This window comes from Papio anubis, chromosome 4, assembly GCF_008728515.1.
Source record: "Papio anubis isolate 15944 chromosome 4, Panubis1.0, whole genome shotgun sequence".
NCBI classification, from domain to species: domain Eukaryota; kingdom Metazoa; phylum Chordata; class Mammalia; order Primates; family Cercopithecidae; genus Papio; species Papio anubis.
Window position 1 is genome coordinate 84,509,159 of NC_044979.1, and position 20,926 is coordinate 84,530,084.

The window sequence follows — 20,926 nt, forward strand, 5'->3', positions numbered from 1 at the left end:
TATTGAGACCCGAAAATAATATTTTTTATGTATGCTGCAACTTTTTTCTTTTCAGCTGCTTTTATCTTACACCTTTCTAGCTGCACTATGCCCAGTAACAACTGCATCGATTTCCAAAGTTGTGTTCCACTTCTCATTCTTTTATACTATCATAAAACAACCCATATCTACACTTAACTTTAATATGTCAGATAGTGCTATATTCCAAATGAGTGAAAGAAATGACAATTTAAAATCTTGAGTAAGTCTCTGTGGATTGCTAATATATATTTCATTCCATGGGCTCCAATGCAAACATACTAACAACCAAGCTCAAGCCATTTCATTGTATTACAAAAGAGAATTCATTTTTTTCTTACTTCTATTTCTACAGATTCATGTAGCTTCTTGCAGGTGGCTGAGAAAGTTTCAGATGTGCCAAACTCAAAATACCAAAATTTATTCTTCATTCTGAAAAAGAAAAGGAAGAAGCACCTTAGACAACTATCAATAACAGAGGGATCTTTTAAAAAATGGTGTAACTCTGTCTTGTGTTATAATAGAAAAGGTCTGAGGACATGTGACATGTAAAATGTAATAGATGGTCACATAATTTTCAAAGCTTTAATGTTGATGCCAAACTGTATGATGGCCTTGAGGGGATTATAAGAATGTGTTGATCTAGCAGACTCAAGTGCACCTTTAATTTTTTATTGGTTCATCACATTTTAAAAAATGGTTTTAATGCTCATGATTCTTAGCTTGTTCTTAGGCAACAAGTGAAGAGTGTGCAATAGTGGGAAATTATGATACAGCATAAAGTATTTTTAGTTTTTTCAAGAACTAATATAGAATAAAAAAACTAAGAATATAATAATATTATATCAATAAAAGTTGCAAAGAAAATATAATTAAAATAATTTCAGTATTTAATCTTAAAGTAAAAGACTCAAAATTTATTTTCTTCTATGACTTGATGATATTTTTGGCTTTTTATATGAGGTAATTAAATTTGTTATCACTGAATGTAACTTTACAAAGGTCAAATAGATTTTTATATTATCTAGTATTGGATTTGAAACTTTGTTCTTGTGAAAAAATGCAATATTTGATTATACATAATTCTAATAGTGATCATGCCCTCAATTAGAAGACAATACATGTAAGTGACAGACATTTTCACACATAGAAATGAAACAAAGAAGTTTTTGTTATGGTATTCGAGTATGTCTCTCATATCAAATTGAAGTATTCTGTTTGACTTATAAATATTGATATCTGCTTCTTACATTAGAATGTAAAACATTTTGACAATTAAAAAGACATTTGGCAAGGGCCTTACTACTTAATTCAAGCCTATTATTGGTTCGGAAAATGACATTAAACCTAATAGAGTGCCTATTATTATGCTATGTTAAACCCAATAGAGTGCTTATTATTATGCAGAGTTCTCTGATATAAAATTATAAAATACAAAGTAATGTTATATTATCTATCTAAACATAGTCAATAATGTTTAGGCTCTCACAAGGTTTTATTTGCTTACAAAATTCACAATCCCTTCATGAATCAGTCATATTCAGGCCAGTAATCTGAAGGTCAGTATAAGTTTCATAGTATTCTAGCACCATGAATCTTTAATCTTTTCTAGAGAATATTTGACTTAGTTTATGGCCTGATTTCATATATGTGAGCAGATGTAAATAGATGATAGCTAGTGAGATCGGTAGGAGGTAAACATTTAATGACAAGATCTATGGGCCTGTATCTACATATGCGTCTATATTAAATTAATGTAAATGTCTATTTTATAGAATCGATATTCTTTTGTAAATTTATACACTGAAGTCATGTAAAATTAAAATATTTTACTATTGAGATTTATCATTCTGATGAAAAACATATCATTCTGTAGATGGTGAGAAAAAGATTGGTTTATACAAAGAGGTCTGAAGACATTCTTAATGAATACGTTATGACTGTTGGAATAGTCTTTCTATATTCAGCAACTTCCTAATAACATTTTTGTGTTATTCTTTTCTCCAGATCTTCCAGGATTCATTCATTCATTCAACAAAAGTTTAATGAGAACATTCACTGTGTTAAGCACTAAAGATACAAATATAAATGCAGTTACCTTTGTCCTCAAGGAGCTCAGAATGTTATAAATTTATAGGCATATCAGTTTGTTAAGGGAGGCAGGAAGGTAGTGGAGGGAGTATGCCTGGACATGTGAGGCTCACTGGGATCTTGGTTATTATGTCCATTATTTGCCAGGACTGAGTCTCCTCCCTGTACTGTCTCAAAACCACAAGTAGATATCACCTCTTTTTTTGTTAGGATGGCTGTTTTCAAAAACACCTCAGATAACAATTACTGGCAAGGGTGTGGAGAAAAGGGAACATTTGTATACTGTTAGTGAGAATATAAATTTCTATAGCCATTATGGAAAACAGTACTAAGTTTCCTAAAAAAATTAAAAAATAGAACCACCATATGATCCAGCAATCTCTCTTCTGTATATATACCCCAAAGAAATGAAATCAGTACCTCAAAGAAGTGTCTGCACTCCTATGTTCATTGAAGCATTATTCACAATCACCAAGATGAATGAACAACCTAAGAGTCTGTCAATGGATATATGTACACACACACGCACACACACACATACACACCCCCCAGAATATTATTCAGCCTTAAAAAAGGAGATCCTGCCATTTGTTGCAACATAGATGAACGTCTTGGACCTTATGCTAAGTGAAGGAAACCAGAACATAAAGACAAATCTTGCATGATCTCACTTATATGCAGAATTAAAAAAAGTCAAATACATAGAAGCAAAGAGTACAACTATGGTTATCAGGGGTCAAGGATGGGGGGAAATAAGGAAATGTTGGTCAAAGGATACAAACTTACAGTTATAAGATGAGTAAGTTTTGGAGACCTAATGTACAGTATGATGGCTATAATTAATGTATGGTAGCAAGGGGGAAAATAATGTATTATATATTTGAAATTAACTAGAAAAGTAGATTTTAAGTATTCTCACCACAAAAAGTTACTTTATGAAGTGATGGATATGTAATTAGCTTCATTGTGATAATTATTTCACAATATATGAAAACATAATGTACATCTTGAATATATACAATTTTTATTTGTAAATTATACCTTAATAAAGCTGGAGAATAATAAGTAGACATTATTTTGAGATAATTTTAAATTCAGGTGCAGTTGTAAAAAGTAACACAGAGGAGTCCAATGTGCCCATTACAGTTTCCCCCAATGAAAATATCTTGCAAACTAGTACAACAGGACAACCACAGTGCTGACATTGACACAGTCAAGATGCAGAACATTCCCATCACCACAAGGTTCCCTTAGGTTCCCTCATGTTGCCCTTTTATAACCACATCCACTTCCACTTGCCCCCACTCCCTCCTTTACTCTGACGACCGCTAATCTGTCATCCAGTTCTATATATTTTTTTTTATTTCAAGAACAGATATAAGTGGACTTATATAATAAGCAAATTTTGGCATTTGAATTTCTCACTTAGATTCATCCAAGTTGTTTCATGTATCAACAGTTTCTTTTATCACTGAGTAGTAGTATAAGGTATGAATGCATCATAGCAAAGGACTAATATTTAGAATATATAGAGAACTCTGATGATTTGACAGTAAAAACAACCCAAACAATTTAATTAGAAAGAAAGAAAAGACATAAACAGACATTTCACCAAAATAGATATACAGACAGAAAAAAAAAAAAAGTGTAAAGATGCTCAGCAACATTAGCTTTTAGAGAAATACAAGTTAAAACCACAATGAAATATCACCCCACACTTACCAGAATGACTAAAATAAAAAAATAGTAAAAAAAATCTTGAATATATGTAATTTTCAGGTGATTTGTACTTCAATAAAGCTGAACATAAAAACATTGGTCTATTATAAAATATAATAAATATAATTTCTAAATGAAATATGAGCCAACTATTGTAGGAGGAACACACTTCAATGATTCAACTAATTTTATCTCAAGAGTCCTGCAAGCTTTAGAATAAAAGGTAGCATGTGAATGAAGAAGTAGTAGAAGGCAAGCAGAGAAGGAAGAATAGACAAGTTCTGTGCACCTTTGGGAGTGCTGTATGATTTTAAGAGTAGGCTGAATACAGACTAACAAGTGTGGGAGGGTCTGTTTCAGAACACGTAAGTCAAGTTAATGGTTTTAGACTTGATCTTATGGATTAAGAAGAAGCTGACAGAAGTTTATTAGCAGAGGGGTGACATGGTGAACTTTGTTTTATGGGCAAACAAATCTGGCAGAAACACAAAAATGGGCTGGAGGGTTGAAATGCTGGTCTCATTAAGAGAACTGTAGTTATTGGAATAATTCATATAAAATATAATTGAAGGCCTAACCAAATGGCAACAGAAATGGAAAAGGGTTCAATTCAAGAGCTATAAATGAGGTAGAATCAATAGGAACTGGTGATATTTGATTATACTGATATATGCCATACGTAGATTATCTCTGAATGCATAGATGAGAATACCAGAGTCTTAATTCAGCATACAAAGAGATAATGGGTTTATATTTTGGCAGGTTCTGTGATTTAATGTACACTGTATTATAGTTTGAAAATTAAACTCTCTCTCTATATATATACACACACACAAGGCTTTGGCTTGTATAGAAATGATTATTCCCTGTATTTACATTATGTCCATCAAACTTCTTCACAGCTTAATTAGGATTATGTGTGTTTCTATCAGTTATCCAAGATATACTCACTTTAGCAAACATATCACAAGAAACAGAAATTCTGAGAATTTACATTCAGCCCTTATTCACCATATTAGTTAGCATTACTGCTCATGTGCCAAAGCTACTTTAAATTCTCCATTATTACAACCATTTTATGTTTCACTTAGATAAATATATGGAGGTAATAAAATGCACATGGTATCAGATTCCACATGACAAATTAAAGGCTGTTAAATTTTATTTTTTTTTCAACCAAACTGGTTTTAGGTTGTAGAAATGCAAAAAAGCACATTTAAGCATTTATGCTATCTGCTTTTATGGCTCACATTAGAAAATGATCCAAATAATTCAAACTCAAATTTGTCAGTGAAAACATAGCTTTGGGCTTTAAGAATATGGCAACTGGACATTTAACCTACTGTGAAATGGTCACAGCAAAGTCAGGTTTATCGTATTCCTGGACAGATTTTGTGACTCCAAAGATAGTAACAAAGGTCCTATAAATCTCACAAAAAGTTATTCATGTAATTATTATTTGAATTGACATAGTAAACCCTATGCCAATGAATATAATTGCAAATCTACAAGTTTCCATTTCATGCTTAAAGTGCTTGGCTACCAGATAGTAAGGTAAAGATGAAGAAATTTGCTCCCATTTACCTGGCATTTTCATACTAACTGTAATTTTGTTTCTTTTACATGTCCTGAGTAATCTGAACTATCAGAGACTTTGTTCAAGCAAAATCCTTGTTGCTATGAAATTTAGTTAATATTCAGTTCTTCAAGTTTTTAACTTTCAAATGGGTAATTTAATTTCCAGCAATATATTTTCCTTGGAGTTTTTCTTCCTGCCTTACATGTCTTTTATTTTGGCTTTCATTGGCTTAGTAACGTTAATGCAGCAAACATAAAACAAAACAAACAAATGAAACTAAAGTACCAGTGCATTTTCCAAAAAGAATACAAAGTTACCTAATCAGACATGAAACTCATTTCTAACAAAGATGTAACATACAGAGGGCTATGAAATTATCTCATTTGTCTCACTGTAGAAGGCTTAAAAGTCATAAGCAAACGAAAAAGTTTTAACTTAGTGAAATTACTCTGAGAAGTCGTATTTTTATCTTACAGGTGCATTTGTTTTATTATTTTTCATGTATTTAGTGGGGATTTAGGTGGCACAGGAAGATAATTTATTATGTATGAAACAGAAAGACTTCTACTAGACACTGAACTCATTTTCAAGCATCCTTAACTAAGTGATTTTAACATGCTCAACAGAGGAGAAAATAAATCTCTTTTGATATTTGCTTTTCAAATAAAAACAATAATATTCTAAGTAGTTTAGTTAAAATGGAATTAAATATTTAATTACTAAGGATGTTTCAGAAATACCATCTTTTTAATTCATTGTTTTTACTTTTTTTCTGTTATTAAAATATTTTAAGTTCATTTCAAATCTGGTTTTAAAATAATTTTCTCATGGAGAACATAGTTTTTAACTATGTTATGCAATAACTTAACTTTATTTTAGTACTAAAACTCAGTCTCATAATTCTATGCCATACCCTTGAAGCATAGCAGGAATTTGGACTTGCTTAACTATGGTGGTTAATGGGAAATGTTGACTTATAGTAATACTGCAGAGTAAGTGTTTCAAGTGGTTCATTTATGTCATAGAATCAATTCGGTTTTATTCACTTTTTCATTGCCAAGAAACATTACACTAAACATGGGTTATAGGGTTACTCATCTATTCCTAAATGTAGTGAGGTATCACTTTAAAAAATACACCACAAGTCAAATGGAAGGGCCCCGGTGGGACCTGATTCACCAGTGAATGAGCAGTTTCTGAAAGCTGCAGTTCAGGGAGGGAAAAGCACTCCCAGAGCAGCTGCAGCACGCAGAATGTTGGCAGGGCACAGGGGGCCTGGTGGGCAAAGGAGCCCTAGGTCAGTGCAGAAGGAAAGGGAGGATACATTTGTAGTTTGTTTTTCATCACTTCTTGAAGTCCCCTGGGAAATTAAATGTCATCTGTATGAACTATGGCCATAGGTATTTGTTAAGAACTAAGTCCTGGCCCAGTTGAATAAAATCAGCAATGTAATTTTTTTTATTGGCAACTATAAATCACCAATAAAGAGTTATGAAAAAGGTTGCTCAAAGTATGTAATAGTGGCATGAATGGGAACTTTCACTCAAATTTGTAAAAATTATAGTATCAAATTTAAGTATATAAAAAGTTATGTACTTGCTCGTAGAAACTTGAAACTACAATTTTATGGCAATTACTATTCATATGAACACATTAGTGGTGGAAGTGACCCTAAATTCTATACATGTTATAGAAAGAACTCCATTTTATTTAAACCCCTAAACCCAGGCTTTTTTGTTCATAGAAATGTGTACTGTTTTTGGAGTAAGAGAATAATGTTGACAATATTATTTTATAAGGAGGAAACACAGCTATAATCACTGCAGTGGAGACATGTAATATTCATATCGAAGAAAGCAAACATTTTTCATAATTCCAGATGACAGGTAGAGATATAAATTTATTCAAATGACATATAAAAATGCTTGTACCTAATGCTCATTCATAAGATGTGCTTGTTAAGTCCCAGGGAGACAATGAAAGAAGCTATAGAAACTTCAGAGAGAATCATATGATACTCCATCTTAGTTTGTAAAAGAAAAGATGGATATTCTAAAACTATAATTTTTAACCTGAATTACTTTTACAGGAGTAAAGAAACTTTTTTTATATATAGAAGTGTATGAGAAGGATGCACCCAAAGATGAAATATTTTAGTTTTTAATTATTTCAACAATTTCCTATGGAAAATGCATGGTTATTTAAGTGTTTTGATATATAAGAATTTTCTATCATAATACTAATTATTTCTTACCTAAATGTTCTCTTGTTCTCTATTTGTATTATACATTAGAACTAATTAACAGAATGAAAATGGAAAAAGTATATAAGCAGTAGTGATCCCACATTGCAGAGTCATACCAAAAAGGTACACAAAGTAAGTCCCTAAGAGCAGTGATAAATTCATAATGATATGAAATGTAAAATGAAACCTATAAAATGTTTAAACAACCAATCATGTTGAGAATTGAATATATTTCAATAATAATTAAATCTTTACTATTAGTGGCTCATGCCTGTAATCCCAGCACTTTGGGAGGCGGAGGTAGGCGGATCACGAGGTCAGGAGTTTGAGACCAGCCTGACCAACATGGTGAAACCCAGTCTCTACTAAAAATACAAAAATTAGCCTGGCATGGTGGCGTGTGCCTGTAATCCCGGCTACTCAGGAGGCTGAGGCAGGAGAATCATCTGAACCCAGGAGGCGGAGGTTGCAGTGAGCTGAGGTCGCAACATTGCATTCTAGCCTGGGCAACAAGAGTGAAACTCTGTCTCAAAAACAAACAAACAAAAATAAATGTTTCATAATAATAAAAGTGTCCCTAAGAAATTTGTTAGAAAGATTTAATGAAATGTATGATAGTAATAATTGTTGCTGTTACAGATCATAGCACTGTCTCAAATGAGCTTAGAAGTGATGCTTCCAATATTTCATGGAAAGTAGCAAAATCTAGCTCAAGACACCTAGCTTTTTTTCCCCAAATGTCTCTCATTATATACAATAATGAATGCAGCATCACTTGAACCTTTTCTTCCTTAGCCATAAGGAAAATGTTATAGGCCAGAAAGCTCATCATTAGAAGACAACTTTGTTGATATTTCTGTTTAAGTGTCTTTATTTCCCTCTTCTGAAATAAGCCAGCTAAAGAAGACAATGTAACCTAGAGCTGACTAATGGAAGCTAAGGGAAATATACAGTGGGCATCTAGGAAAGATTTTTTTTCTCTGATCAAGACACATACAAAGTAAAAGCTTTGCCTCTCTTTTCCTGTTTTGGCATGTTGTGAAGGAAAAATAACTGAAGATGAAGCAGCCATCTTGCCTCCATGAAGGAAAAGACAAGGTAAACTCAGAGATGACCCAGATGACGGACAGAGCTGAACTGGCTCATCAGTAACCATGAAATAGTCTCTGAATTTCTACTCATGAGAGATTTATAAATAGACTCATTATTTATTTTGTATATTCTGTCACTTGCAGCCAAAGCACACTCAAAACATAACCCATTATGTTTTATAAGAGAATTTTCACATATATTATTGAGATACTAGAAAACATAAATGAAGTGATATATTTTTCATACAATATTATTTTTCTAAATATGAAACTTGGTAGTGGCTGAAATAAAGGAGGTAAAGTAGAGAATTTCTGTTGAGCATAATTCCTTGTTTATATCTTGTGCCAAGATATGCAAATATCACTGAATATACTTTCCTCGTCTGACTTGCTGTCCCCCTAAATTTTCTAAGAGTCATTTTCACACTTATATGAGTGAAATAATTAAAAAAGAAAAAAAAAAAAAAAAAACATAAAATGCTGCTTTTTTGGAAGACTCCCAATTTGCATCTGATATTTTATCATTGTCAGTGAAGTCTGTATAGACCAGTGAGTGGTGAGTAAGTTGACACTTTTAATGTTCCCCCATCCTACATCCAATAACTTCACAAATAGAGTCACCTTGTGGTGTTTGAATTAATAAAATATACCTTGATGTCTGAGATTATCTGCAAAAATATTTAAGATATGATATTTCTCTATAATATAAATAGGAACATGTACAGCCTAGTGAAAACTGATAGCAAAATGTAATAAGGTATGTGTTCCTGTATACACATAAAGCTGTAGTTTATTTAATTGAATAATAATCATAAATAAAAAGTTTCCAACAAAAATTGTTTTCAATAAGTCTTAAAAAATAAGAGGGCACTACAAATGCACATATTAGCACGTTTCCACTCCTGACTTTGGATATCAGGGGAGGTTAGCATAACCCTCTTTCTAGTAGAATATAAATTCATTTATTCAACAATCTGAGCATTTACTATAGGTCCAGTACTGTGATAAGAATTGGAATTATGTTTATGCAAGAAAAAATCTCTGCAGAACACTTACTTTGTATTAGAAAAAATACATTAAATTATTTACTATAAATTGAGATCAAGTGCTATAAAGGAGATACACAAGATGGTATGTGTGTATACAATAAAAGCAAGTTGAGAGCTCTCCTTAAAAGGAAATTGGCTAGGCCTTCCAAAGGTTCTTTTGCTGAAATTCCATAGTAACCAAGAAATCTGGAAGTTAATTTGGCTTTCTATGGATTTTGATATCATTAATGGGATGTTTTAAATTATGGAATTGTGTATCTGAATCCCTGGAAAGGAATTATCATCACCTCCCCTATACATTAAGTGGTATATAAATTTTATAGTAGATAAAGTTGAGCAAGTGAATAAGAGCCTGACCATTTTTGGGTGTCATGATTCAATTATGTCTCTGCATTTACCAAGATGAGAGTGAGACTCTGGACTATGGATGATCACATAATCAAGACAGTGCCCACTGGAAAACCTAAATAACCTTCCTAGGCAGCAGAAACAACTAGCTGGATTATACTAGCTGACTATGTTGAGCTAGGCAACAAATAGTGGAAGAATTGCTTGTTCCCCCATCCCCTTTCTGCTATTCACCAGTTGACTTTCTTGGCTCTCTCCCTCTCTCTCTCTCCCCTCTCCCTCCCTGTCTCTCTCCACCACCCCCCATCCTATTTAGTGGTCTTTATTGAATGCATTAAGTCAATCAATTGTTTAAGCACAGGTATGAGACTAAGAATATAAAGTTCATTTCTTTATCCTTGTCTGATTGCCCTGGCTAGAACTTCCAACACTGTGTTGAATAGGAGTGGTGAGAGAGGACATCCCTGTCTTGTGCCAGTTTTCAAAAGGAATGTTTCCAGTTTTTGCCCATTCAGTATGATATTGGCTGTGGGTTTGTCATAAACAGCTCCTATTATTTTGAGATACGTTCCATCAATACCTAGTTTATTGACAGTTTTTAGCATGAAGGCTCTTGAATTTTGTCAAAGGCCTTTTCTGCATCTATGGAGATAATCATGGTTTTTGTTGTTAGTTCTGTTTATGTGATGGATTATGTTTATTGATTTGTGTATGCTGAACCAGCCTTGCATCCCAGGGATAAAGCCAACTTGATAGTGGTGGATAAGCTTTTTGATGTGCTGCTCGATTTGATTTGGCAGCATTTTCTTGAGGATTTTCGCATTGATGTTCATCAGGGATATTGGTCTAAAATTCTCTTTTTTTGTTGTGTTTCTGCCAGACTTTGGTATCAGGATGATGCTGGCCTCATAAAATGAGTTAGGGAGGATTCCTTCTTTCTCTATTAATTAGAATAGTTTCAGAAGGAATGGTACCAGCTCCTTTTTGTACCTCTGGTAGAATTTGGCTGTGAATCCATCTCGTCCTGGATTTTTTTTTGGTTGGTAGGCTATTATTGCCTCAATTTCAGAGCCTGTTATTGGTCTATTCAGAGATTCCACTCCTTCCTGGTTTAGTCTTGGGAGAGTGTAAGTGTCCAGGAATTTATCCATTTCTTCTAGATTTTCTAGTTTATTTGCATAGAGGTGTTTATAGTATTATCTAATGGTAGTTTGTATTTCTCTGGGATCGGTGGTGATATCCCCTTTATCATTTTTTATTGCGTCTATTTGAATCTTCTCTGTTTTCTTCTTTATTAGTCTTTCTAGCAGTCTACCAATTTTGTTGATCTTTTCAAAAAACCAGCCCCTGGATTCATTGATTTTTTGAGGGTTTTTTTATGTCTCTTATCTCCTTCAGTTCTGCTCTAATCTAAGTTATTTTTTGCCTTCTGTTAGCTTTTTAATTTGTTTGCTCTTGCTTCTCTAGTTCTTTTAATTTTGTGATGTTAGGGTGTCAATTTTAGATATTTCCTGCTTTCTCTTGTGGACATTTAGTGCTATAAATTTCCCTTTACACACTGCTTTAAATGTGTCTCAGAGATTGTGTGGTATGTTGTATCTTTGTTCCATTGGTTTCAAAGAACATCTTTATTTCTGCCTTCATTTTATTATTTACCCAGTAGTCATTCAGGAGCAGGTTGTTCAGTTTCCATGTAGTTGTGTGGTTTTGAGTGAGTTTCTTTATCCTGAGTTCTAATTTGATTTCACTGTGGTCTGAGAGACAGTTTGTTGTGATTTCTGTTCTTTTACATTTGCTGAGGAGTGCTTTACTTCCAACTATGTGGTCAATTTTGGAACAAGTGTGATGTGGTGCTGAGAAGAATGTATAGTCTGTTGATTTGGGGTGGAGAGTTCTGTAGATGTCTATTTGGTCTGCTTGGTGCAGAGCTGAGTTCAGTTCCTGGATATCCTTGTTAACCTTCTGTCTTGTTGATCTGTCTAATATTGACAGTGGGTTGTTAAAGTCTCCCATTATTATTGTGTGGGAGTCTAAGTCCCTTTGTAGGTCTCTGAGGACTTGCTTTATGAATCTGGGTGCTCCTGTATTGGTTGCATATATATTTAGGATAGTTAGCTCTTCTTGTTGAATTGATCCCTTTACCATTATGTAATGGCCTTCTTTGTCTCTTTTGATCTTTGTTGGTTTAAAGTCCTTTTTATCGGTGACTAGAATTGCAACCCCTGCTTTTTTGTTTGTTTGTATGTTTCCATTTCTTGGTAGATCTTCTTCCATCCCTGTATTTTGAGCCTATGTGTGTCTTTGCACGTGAGATGGGTCTCCTGAATATAGCACACCAATAGGTCTTGACTCTTTATGCAATTTGCCAGTCTGTGTCTTTTAATTGGGGCATTTAGCCCATTTACATTTAAGGTTAATATTGTTATGTGTGAATTTGGTCCTGTGATTGTGATGTTAGCTGGTTATTTTGCCTATTAGTTGATACAGTTTCTTTATCGCATCTATGGTCTTTACAATTTGGCATGTTTTTGCAGTGACTGGTACTGTTTGTTCCTTTCCACGTTTAGTGCTTCCTTCAGAAGTTCTTGTAAGGCAGGCTTCGTGGTGACAAAATCTCTCAGCATTTGCTTGTCTGTAAAGGATTTTATTTATCCTTCACTTATGAAGCTTAGTTTGGCTGGATATGAAATTATGGTTGAAAATTCTTTTTCTTTAAGAATGTTGAATATTGGCCTCTACTCTCTTCTGGCTTGTAGAGTTTCTGCCGAGAGATCCACTGTTAGTCTGATGGGCTTCCCTTTGTGGGTTACCCGACCTTTCTCTCTGGCTGCCCTTAACATTTTTTTTCTTCATTTTAACCTTGGTGAATCTGACAGTTATATGTCTTGAGGTTGCTCTTCTCGAGGACTATCTTTGTGGTGTTCTCTGTATATCCTGAATTTGAATGTTGGCCTGCCTTACTAGGTTGGGGAAGTTCTCCTGGATAATATCCTGAAGAGTGTTTTCCAACTTGGTTTCATTCTCCCCATCGCTTTCAGATACACCAGTCAAATGTAGCTTTGGTCTTTTCACATAATCCCATATTTCTTAGAGGCTTTGTTCATTTATTTTTACTCTTTTTTCTTTAAAGTTCTTGATTTATTTCATTAATTTGTTCTTCAATCACTGATACCCTTTCTTCCACTTGATTGATTCGGCTATTGAAGGTTATGCATGCCTCACGTAGTTCTCATGCCATGGTTTTCAGCTCCATCAGGTCATTTAAAATCTTCTCTACACTGTTTTTTCTAGTTAGCCATATTCAATAAGGAAAAGAGAAAGTCAAATTCTCCCTGTTTGCAGATGACATGATTGAATATTTAAGAAACCCCATCATCTCAGCCTAAAATCTCCTTAAGCTGATAAGCAACTTCAGCAAAGTCTCAGAATACAAAATCAATGTGCAAAATTCACAAGTACACCAATAGCAGACAGCAGAGCCGAATCATGAGTGAATTCCAATTTACAATTGCTACAAAGGGAATAAAATACCTAGGAATCCAACTTACAAGGGATGTGAAGGACCTCTTCAAGGAGAACTACAAACCACTGTTCAACAAAATACAAATGGAAGAACATTCCATGCTCATGGTTAGGAAGAATCGTGAAAATGGCCGTACTGCCCAAGGTAATTTATAGATTCAAGGCCACCCCCATCAAGCTACCAATGACTTTCTTCACAGAATTGGAAAAAATACTTTAAAGTTCATATGGGGCCAAAAAAGAGCCTGCATTGCCAAGACAATCCTAAGCAAAAAGAACAAAGCTGGAGGCATCACGCTGCCTGACTTCAAACTATACTACAAGGCTACAGTAACCAAAACAGCATGGTATTGGTACCAATACATATATATACACACACATATATATGTGTGTATGTATGTGTGTGTACATATATGTGTGTGTGTATATATATGTGTGTATATATACATCAATGGAACAGAACAGAGGCCTCAGAAGTAATGCAACACATCTACAACCATCTGATCTTTGACAAACCTGATAAAAACAAGAAATGGGGGAAGGATTCCTTATTTAATATATGGTGCTAAGAAAGCTGGCTAGCCATATGTGGAAAGCTGAAACTGGATCCCTTCCTTACACCTTATACAAAAATTAATTCAAGATGGATTAAAGACTTAAATGTTAGACCTAAAACCATAAAAACCCTAGAAGAAAACCTAGGCAATACCATTCTGGACATAGGCATGGGCAAGGACTTCATTACTAAAACACCAAAAGCAATGGTAACAAAAGCCAAAATTGACAAATGGGATCTGATTAAACTAAAGAGCTTCTGCACAGCAAAAGAAACTACCATCAGCATGAATAGGCAACCTACAGAATGGGAGAGAATTTTTGCAATCTACCCATCTGACAAAGGGCTAATATCCAGAATCTAGAAAGAACTTGAACAAATTTACAAGAAAAAATCAAACAACCCCATCAAAAAGTGGGCAAAGGATATGAGGAGACACTTCTCAAAGAAGACATTTATACAGCCAACAGACACATTACAAAATGCTCATCATCACTGGTCATCAGAGAAACGCAAATCAAAACCACAATGAGATACCATCTCACACCCGTTAGAATGGTGATCATTAAAAAGGAAACAACAGATGCTGGAGAGGATGTGGATAAATAGAAATGCTTTTACACTGTTGGTGGGAGTGTAAATTAGTTCAGCCATTGTGGAAGAGAGTGTGGCTATTCCTCAGGGATCTATCACTAGAAATATCATTTGACACAGAGATCCCATTACTGAGCATTTACCCAAAGAATTATAAATCATGCTGCTATAAAGACACATGCACACATATGTTTATTGCAGCACTATTCACAATAGCAAAAACTTGGAACCAATCCAAATGTCCATCAGTGATAGACTGGATTAAGAAAATGTGGCACATATACACCATGGAATACTATGCAGCCATAAAAAAAAGATGAGTTCATGTACTTTGCAGGGACATGGATGAAGCTGGAAACCATCATTCTGAGCAAACTATCACAAGGACAGAAAATCAAACACCGCATGTCTTTTCACTCATAGGTGGGAGCTGAACAATGAGAACACTTGGACACAGGGAAGGGAACATCACACACTGGGGCCTGTCATGGGGTGAAGGGCTGGGGGAGGGATAGCATTAGGAGAAATACCTAATGTAAATGACGAGTTAATGGGTGCAGCAAACTAACATGGCACATGTATAACTATGTAACAAAACTTCACGTTGCACACATGTACCTTAGAACTTAAAATATATATTTTAAAAAAGAATATAAAGTTCAGTAGTTTAAATGGAGTTCAACAGATATTTAAGGAGCACCTACTAAGTTTCAGGAAGTTAATTTAATGTAGGTTTTTCAGTAGACTTCAAAGGCAGGTCAGATTTCCCATCCTGAATCATGGGCAACTTTTTGCAATTAGTATAGACATTAATTGGTAACTTTGGGCATCTAACAAATATTTGAAGGGGATTCAGATTATTAAGCTAAATAACCTTGTTTATTAATATTTGCTTGGCATATTCAAATATGAATGACACCGCAAATCACCAGACAAAGCATTCTCAAAATGCAACATAGGCAGTTCAACATGTGAAAAAAGAGAGTATACATTTATTTTGGAAAAATACCTTTACTTTCATCACTGAAAGGCCAGTTAATACTTTTCAAATGTCTTCAGTGGTATAGAATAATTTTAAATCAATAATTGTGTAACATTAAAACATATCTGCTACATTTTAATCTGTTTTTCTTAATTTTTAGATGCTGTATTTTGTAAAACTTGCAAAAATCGAGAAAAGAATTACACCTCTCTAGCTCCTTCACACATTATTTCCCTTACCTATATTCTGTGAAGAATACCACAGCTTCACAACTTAAAAAGAAATACTTCTAATAAAACTTGTTTCTATTCCCTGAAAATTAGTTAAGTGTTTTTTACCTTTTGTTTTTCTTCACACATCAGCAGTCTTTTTCCAATTCTGTAACAAGAAGCATAACTTTGCATTTTGAAAATGCCAATCACCTTAAAAGTTCTCTCATGCTAGAAATAGAAAAAAACAGAACAATTCTCCTTTTTCTAATGCTATGAGAGTGGTTTTACATACACATTAATTATCTTGTAGAAAAATGATAAGAAATAAGAATCAGGCTACTTGAATTATATTGAAAATATTGATATTTTTAATCAAATTGAAGAATTATATAGTCTAACACATGAATCAGTAAATCCATTATTATTTAGATTGCATTTTTTGTCATTGATTTACATCTTGAGGGACTCAGATGACTCCCTGAAATATCATGATCTGTTTTTGTTTCCAGTCATGATGCTATAATTTATATAAAATATTCAAGCTGACTTGTACACAAACTAATTGACAGATGTAGGAATTGTCATTTGGGGATTAATCATTTTGCCAGTACATTCAAGTACATGTTAAATAATTCTAAGATGTACGTAAAGGAAACATCCCCTCTCCTTTTCTCTCCAATATTATCTAATGTTTTATTTTTAAAATATGCCTAGCCCTTATACCATTTTCTCCTATTTGAAATTATTCCATATAAACAGATAATAAATGGAGATGAATTCCAACTGGGAATATTTTTATAAGATAAAACTAGTTTCAATTTGCATTACCATCAACAAATAGCCAAATCACCCTTTTTTCCTATATTAAAATACTAGCAACATGTGGCATTCATTTACCAGATTTAAATTTTAAAAATGACCTGTACTTTTACATGAGTCAGAATAAAGTGAGACTCTTGTCCAGAGAAATAGTACTGCAGCCTGAATCTAGATACAGTATTGAAATCAAATTCTGAATATTATTGGATATTTATGATCACTCATTTAGGTTAGTGACTCATTTAGATATGCTTTCTATACTGAACAGATTACAGAGATTAGAGAAAATATGTTGCTGTCATTTTGTACCAATCAATAAGAAAGCAAAATCTCCTGGAGGCTCTTTTTAGTGGGTGATCAAATGTTCATAAAATAACTCATAAAGATTATTCTTGCTTATAAGTTTTAATGTCCCTACATTTTGGCATTTGATTATCAAGAATTCATTGAACAACATATGTGAGCAGGACCTCTATTTCTTGTTGTTATTTCTCTAAAAATTTGGAATTTAATCATTCAAGACAGATGAGAACAAATGGCAACTTCCCAATGAACATAAAAGGGAAGACTACAGAGAAAATGTCTATTATTTTTGCTCATTCATTCATTCAACAAGTATTTATTGAATACCTGTTATGCATGAAGCACTATTCTAGTTGCTGGAAATTCATCAATGATTAAAATATATAAAGTTTCTGCCCTCATATTGCTTATAATTATGTAACTGTGAGATTAGATTGCCTATATAACTTAGAATTAATATAACACTCTGTCCACCTCTTCTCATTCTTAAAGTGTATATACAATAAAAACCCAAAACAAAATTCAACAAAACATAAAACAGTTAATCTAGTCAATTTCTGGGCTAGGTTTTATAATTAAATGATAATTACATTCATATTATTATATTATTTTGTTTGGTATTACATGTCTATTAATGTATTACAATGTACTATTTAATACAGTGGTAGATTGTTTAATGGGCAGGAGTTCTTCTCATTCCTGTAAGCTTCCTTCTATACAGTGAGACTGTGCTACTGCTTCTCCCTTCCAGATGTGAGTCTCTTTCTAGGCCCTCTTGAATCAGGACCAACCTTGTGACTTATTTTGACAAATGGAACATTACGGAAGTGATGTGTAAGCTCCAGATCCTATGCTTTGTGGAGTTCATAAATGCTACCTTCCCCTTCTTGGAGCATTGTCGTGAGACTTCCGTGTTAATAAGCCCCGAATGGAAAACCTCTAGGAGAGGGAGACACAGTATCCTGGCTGGGCTTAGCCTCCAGCTCCTCCACCAGATTACTATAGCTAAAGAACTGCCAGGCAAATTCACAGAAATATGAGAAACAGTAACTTACAGCTGATTAAAGCTACTAAAAACTTAGTCTGGTGTGCTAAGAACAAATAAAACTAAAACTAGGCTGGTGTGCTAAGAACAAATAGATAAAAGACACAAAAACATATATACCAGACACTGTGATAAATGCAACATATGCAAAACTCAGCAAAAGCTTTCATAATCTTTGCCTATAGTCTCTAACGTATTGTATAGAGGAAAAGACACGAACTCTTCAAATAGTCACACAAATATTGTGAAATTGCTATGGTGGCATGTAAAAGAAAGAAAAGTAGAAATATTTTATGATAGGTTGTGATTCCTAGAGGGAAGCACATTTCTGGCACAGGCGACTTGTAAGTGCAAAGTCACTGTGGGAGAAAGGAGCTGATACCAGAAACCAGTGGAAAGAAGGCCTATGAGCCTGCGATAGAGGGTTAGTTCATGAAGAGATAAGATTGTGCTAGTAGGTTATGGCCAGGCATTTAGCTGTGTAGCATATTTGGCATGTGGAGGATACAGTTAGTGGTAGCGCTTGTATTTAAAAAAAAAAAAAATTTGAGTTTCTTTGTGTATGTGCATTTTATCTTTTTAAGCAATTATTTGCTACAAGAGCATTCAGGAAATAGAAGCAAAACATGCTCCAAAAAATCAGCAGAGGCAGTGCTTAAATTTCATTACTAAGGCTTCTTTCATATCTAAACTCTTAGAGTGGAAACTAAGTAACCTAAATAAATCTAATAATGAAAATGAATTAGAGAGAAATGAGCTTTGGTAATTGTGATTGTCTTTCAATTGTACAATTAGACTTTAACAGGGAAGAAAAGAAATGTGATAGGGCAGTTAAATACTGTATATAACCAGGCAAATCAACAAGTTTCTATTCTACAGGTTAGCTCTATACTGTGTGGCCATCGACTTTATTGACTCAGTATAATACAAAGAATATGCAAAATTTTGAAAGTGATGAAATTTTTCCGACACTACTATTATTCTCATAAATGTGCCAAATGAAAAAATAACAATTATTTCCAATAAAACAACTAGTGCACATTTCTGTTAAAAACAAGGTTTGCTTTCCTCTAAGCTCTAAAAATATAGACATAGCAATTAACAACCCTGAAATTCCTGTCCTTTGCCTGCAAGAATCACAATAAAATTATTGCCCAGAAGTGCTGGCAAGTGACCAAAATGAGGAGGCATTTTGGGGAATTACTGGTTTAAACAATAACTCCTTCAAACAGGGCAAGCAAAGGAAAAAAAAAGGAAGGAAGGAAGGAAAGGAAGGAAGGGAAGGAGGGAGGGAGGGAGGAAGGAAGGAAGGGAAGGGAAGGAAAAGAAGAGAAAATCTGTATTCTTTTCGTTACATTCAGTCGTCACAATAGAGTAATTTTCTCTCATCATCCATAAATCTATCATCTTGCTAATACTTAGGTAAAATCATTTTCATTGTAGCACATAATATATATTAATAAGCTACTAGACTTTTTCTAATATTCTACTTTCCTTTCCACTTTAGATTTAACAATCATATAATAATCACTGTTCTGCTTGCGAATGAATCATATGCAATAGTAAGGAAATAGCTAAGAGGGAGATGCCGCCCATGAGAGATTTAATCATAGGAAATGGCTGACTTTTTATTTCCAATAACCATCTGTACTCATGGTAAATCAGGTGCTAATGAAGCTCAGGCCCAGACTGCACAGGAGCATAAATCTCAAGAACCAAAAGTCGTGGAGCAACAGACCTCAGAAAAACAGAATTTTCTAAGGAAATGCACCAAAATTATCATATAGAAGGTCACCATCTGCAAATGTGTCACATAAGTGAATATATTTGGTAGGCCTAATACCACGTTATGACACTGGCTGTAAACATCAAATTTCTACTTTTCTTTTGAAACTTACCACTTTCAAATATTGTGATCATTTATGGTTTTTTATGTCCTCCTAGATAGTCAACATCTTGAGGGTAGGGGCTCTTCATTCCAGTTTAATTATTATCACCTCCATAGTGGTTTGTCCTTATAAGTACTTGATATTTGGAGAATTAATAATGAGAATAAATTTATTAATGGTGAAATCCTATTTTTAGGGCAGAAAAGTTTTACAGAATTTTTTTCTCCAGTGGAGGAGGAAGCCAAATCTTAATGCGGTAGAATTTGTACCAGAATTTGTCTTCTGAGAGTCAATAAATGTACCTATATCTTCTAAGAGTTTTTGTCTCTCAGTAATTATAATCCTTAACTTCACGTCTTGCTCACTCATTGCTGGAGTGATATATGTAAAAGAATCAGAACAGAGTTAGAAGGAGAAGGGACAGCCCAGAACCGACAGTATAAATTCAAATCCTGTCACAAAGTGATGCAAGTCTAAGGACTTGACAAAATAATTTCCTTTTTGTATATGGTATATTTGTATATGTATATTTGTATAATACATAGATAATATCTACCTTGTAATTATTAATGATTATATTCTTAGCTACTGGCAAATAATACAAAAACGAAGACCTGGTAAAGATGACTTATGAGATCTCTATTAACTCTTGAACCAACCTAAGTTCTATACCATCCAAGACTTCACTTAGCCTCATTATTTTCTACTTGTTTCCACGAATGCAGAAATCTTAGTCAAGTGTTAATAAGCCTTTTATTTTCATTTCTTTTCTGTAAAAAATACAATTAGAACAAAAAAGAAATCTGGTTGCTAGAGCCAATTAGTCTGAAAATAGCTTTATAAATTGTATTAGGTAAATATTAA

The 20,926-nt window shown here is 33.8% G+C and overlaps 1 protein-coding gene and 1 long non-coding RNA gene across 14 annotated transcripts in view; one reads left to right on the top strand and one right to left on the bottom strand.

The window, feature by feature from the left end:
- DGKB (diacylglycerol kinase beta) overlaps window positions 1–20,926 on the bottom strand; it is an 808,853-nt gene that overhangs the window by 186,661 nt on the left and 601,266 nt on the right. For all 12 annotated transcript variants that reach the window (XM_017956905.3, XM_017956903.3, XM_017956902.3 and 9 more), the window contains one exon: window positions 360–450. In XM_017956905.3, coding sequence (XP_017812394.1) covers window positions 360–450 — 91 coding nt within the window. The remainder of the gene's footprint in view (window positions 1–359; window positions 451–20,926) is intronic.
- The window catches only part of LOC103883032, a 99,664-nt gene that overhangs the window by 18,819 nt on the left and 59,919 nt on the right, over window positions 1–20,926 (top strand). The gene's annotated exons all lie outside the window — the stretch shown is intronic.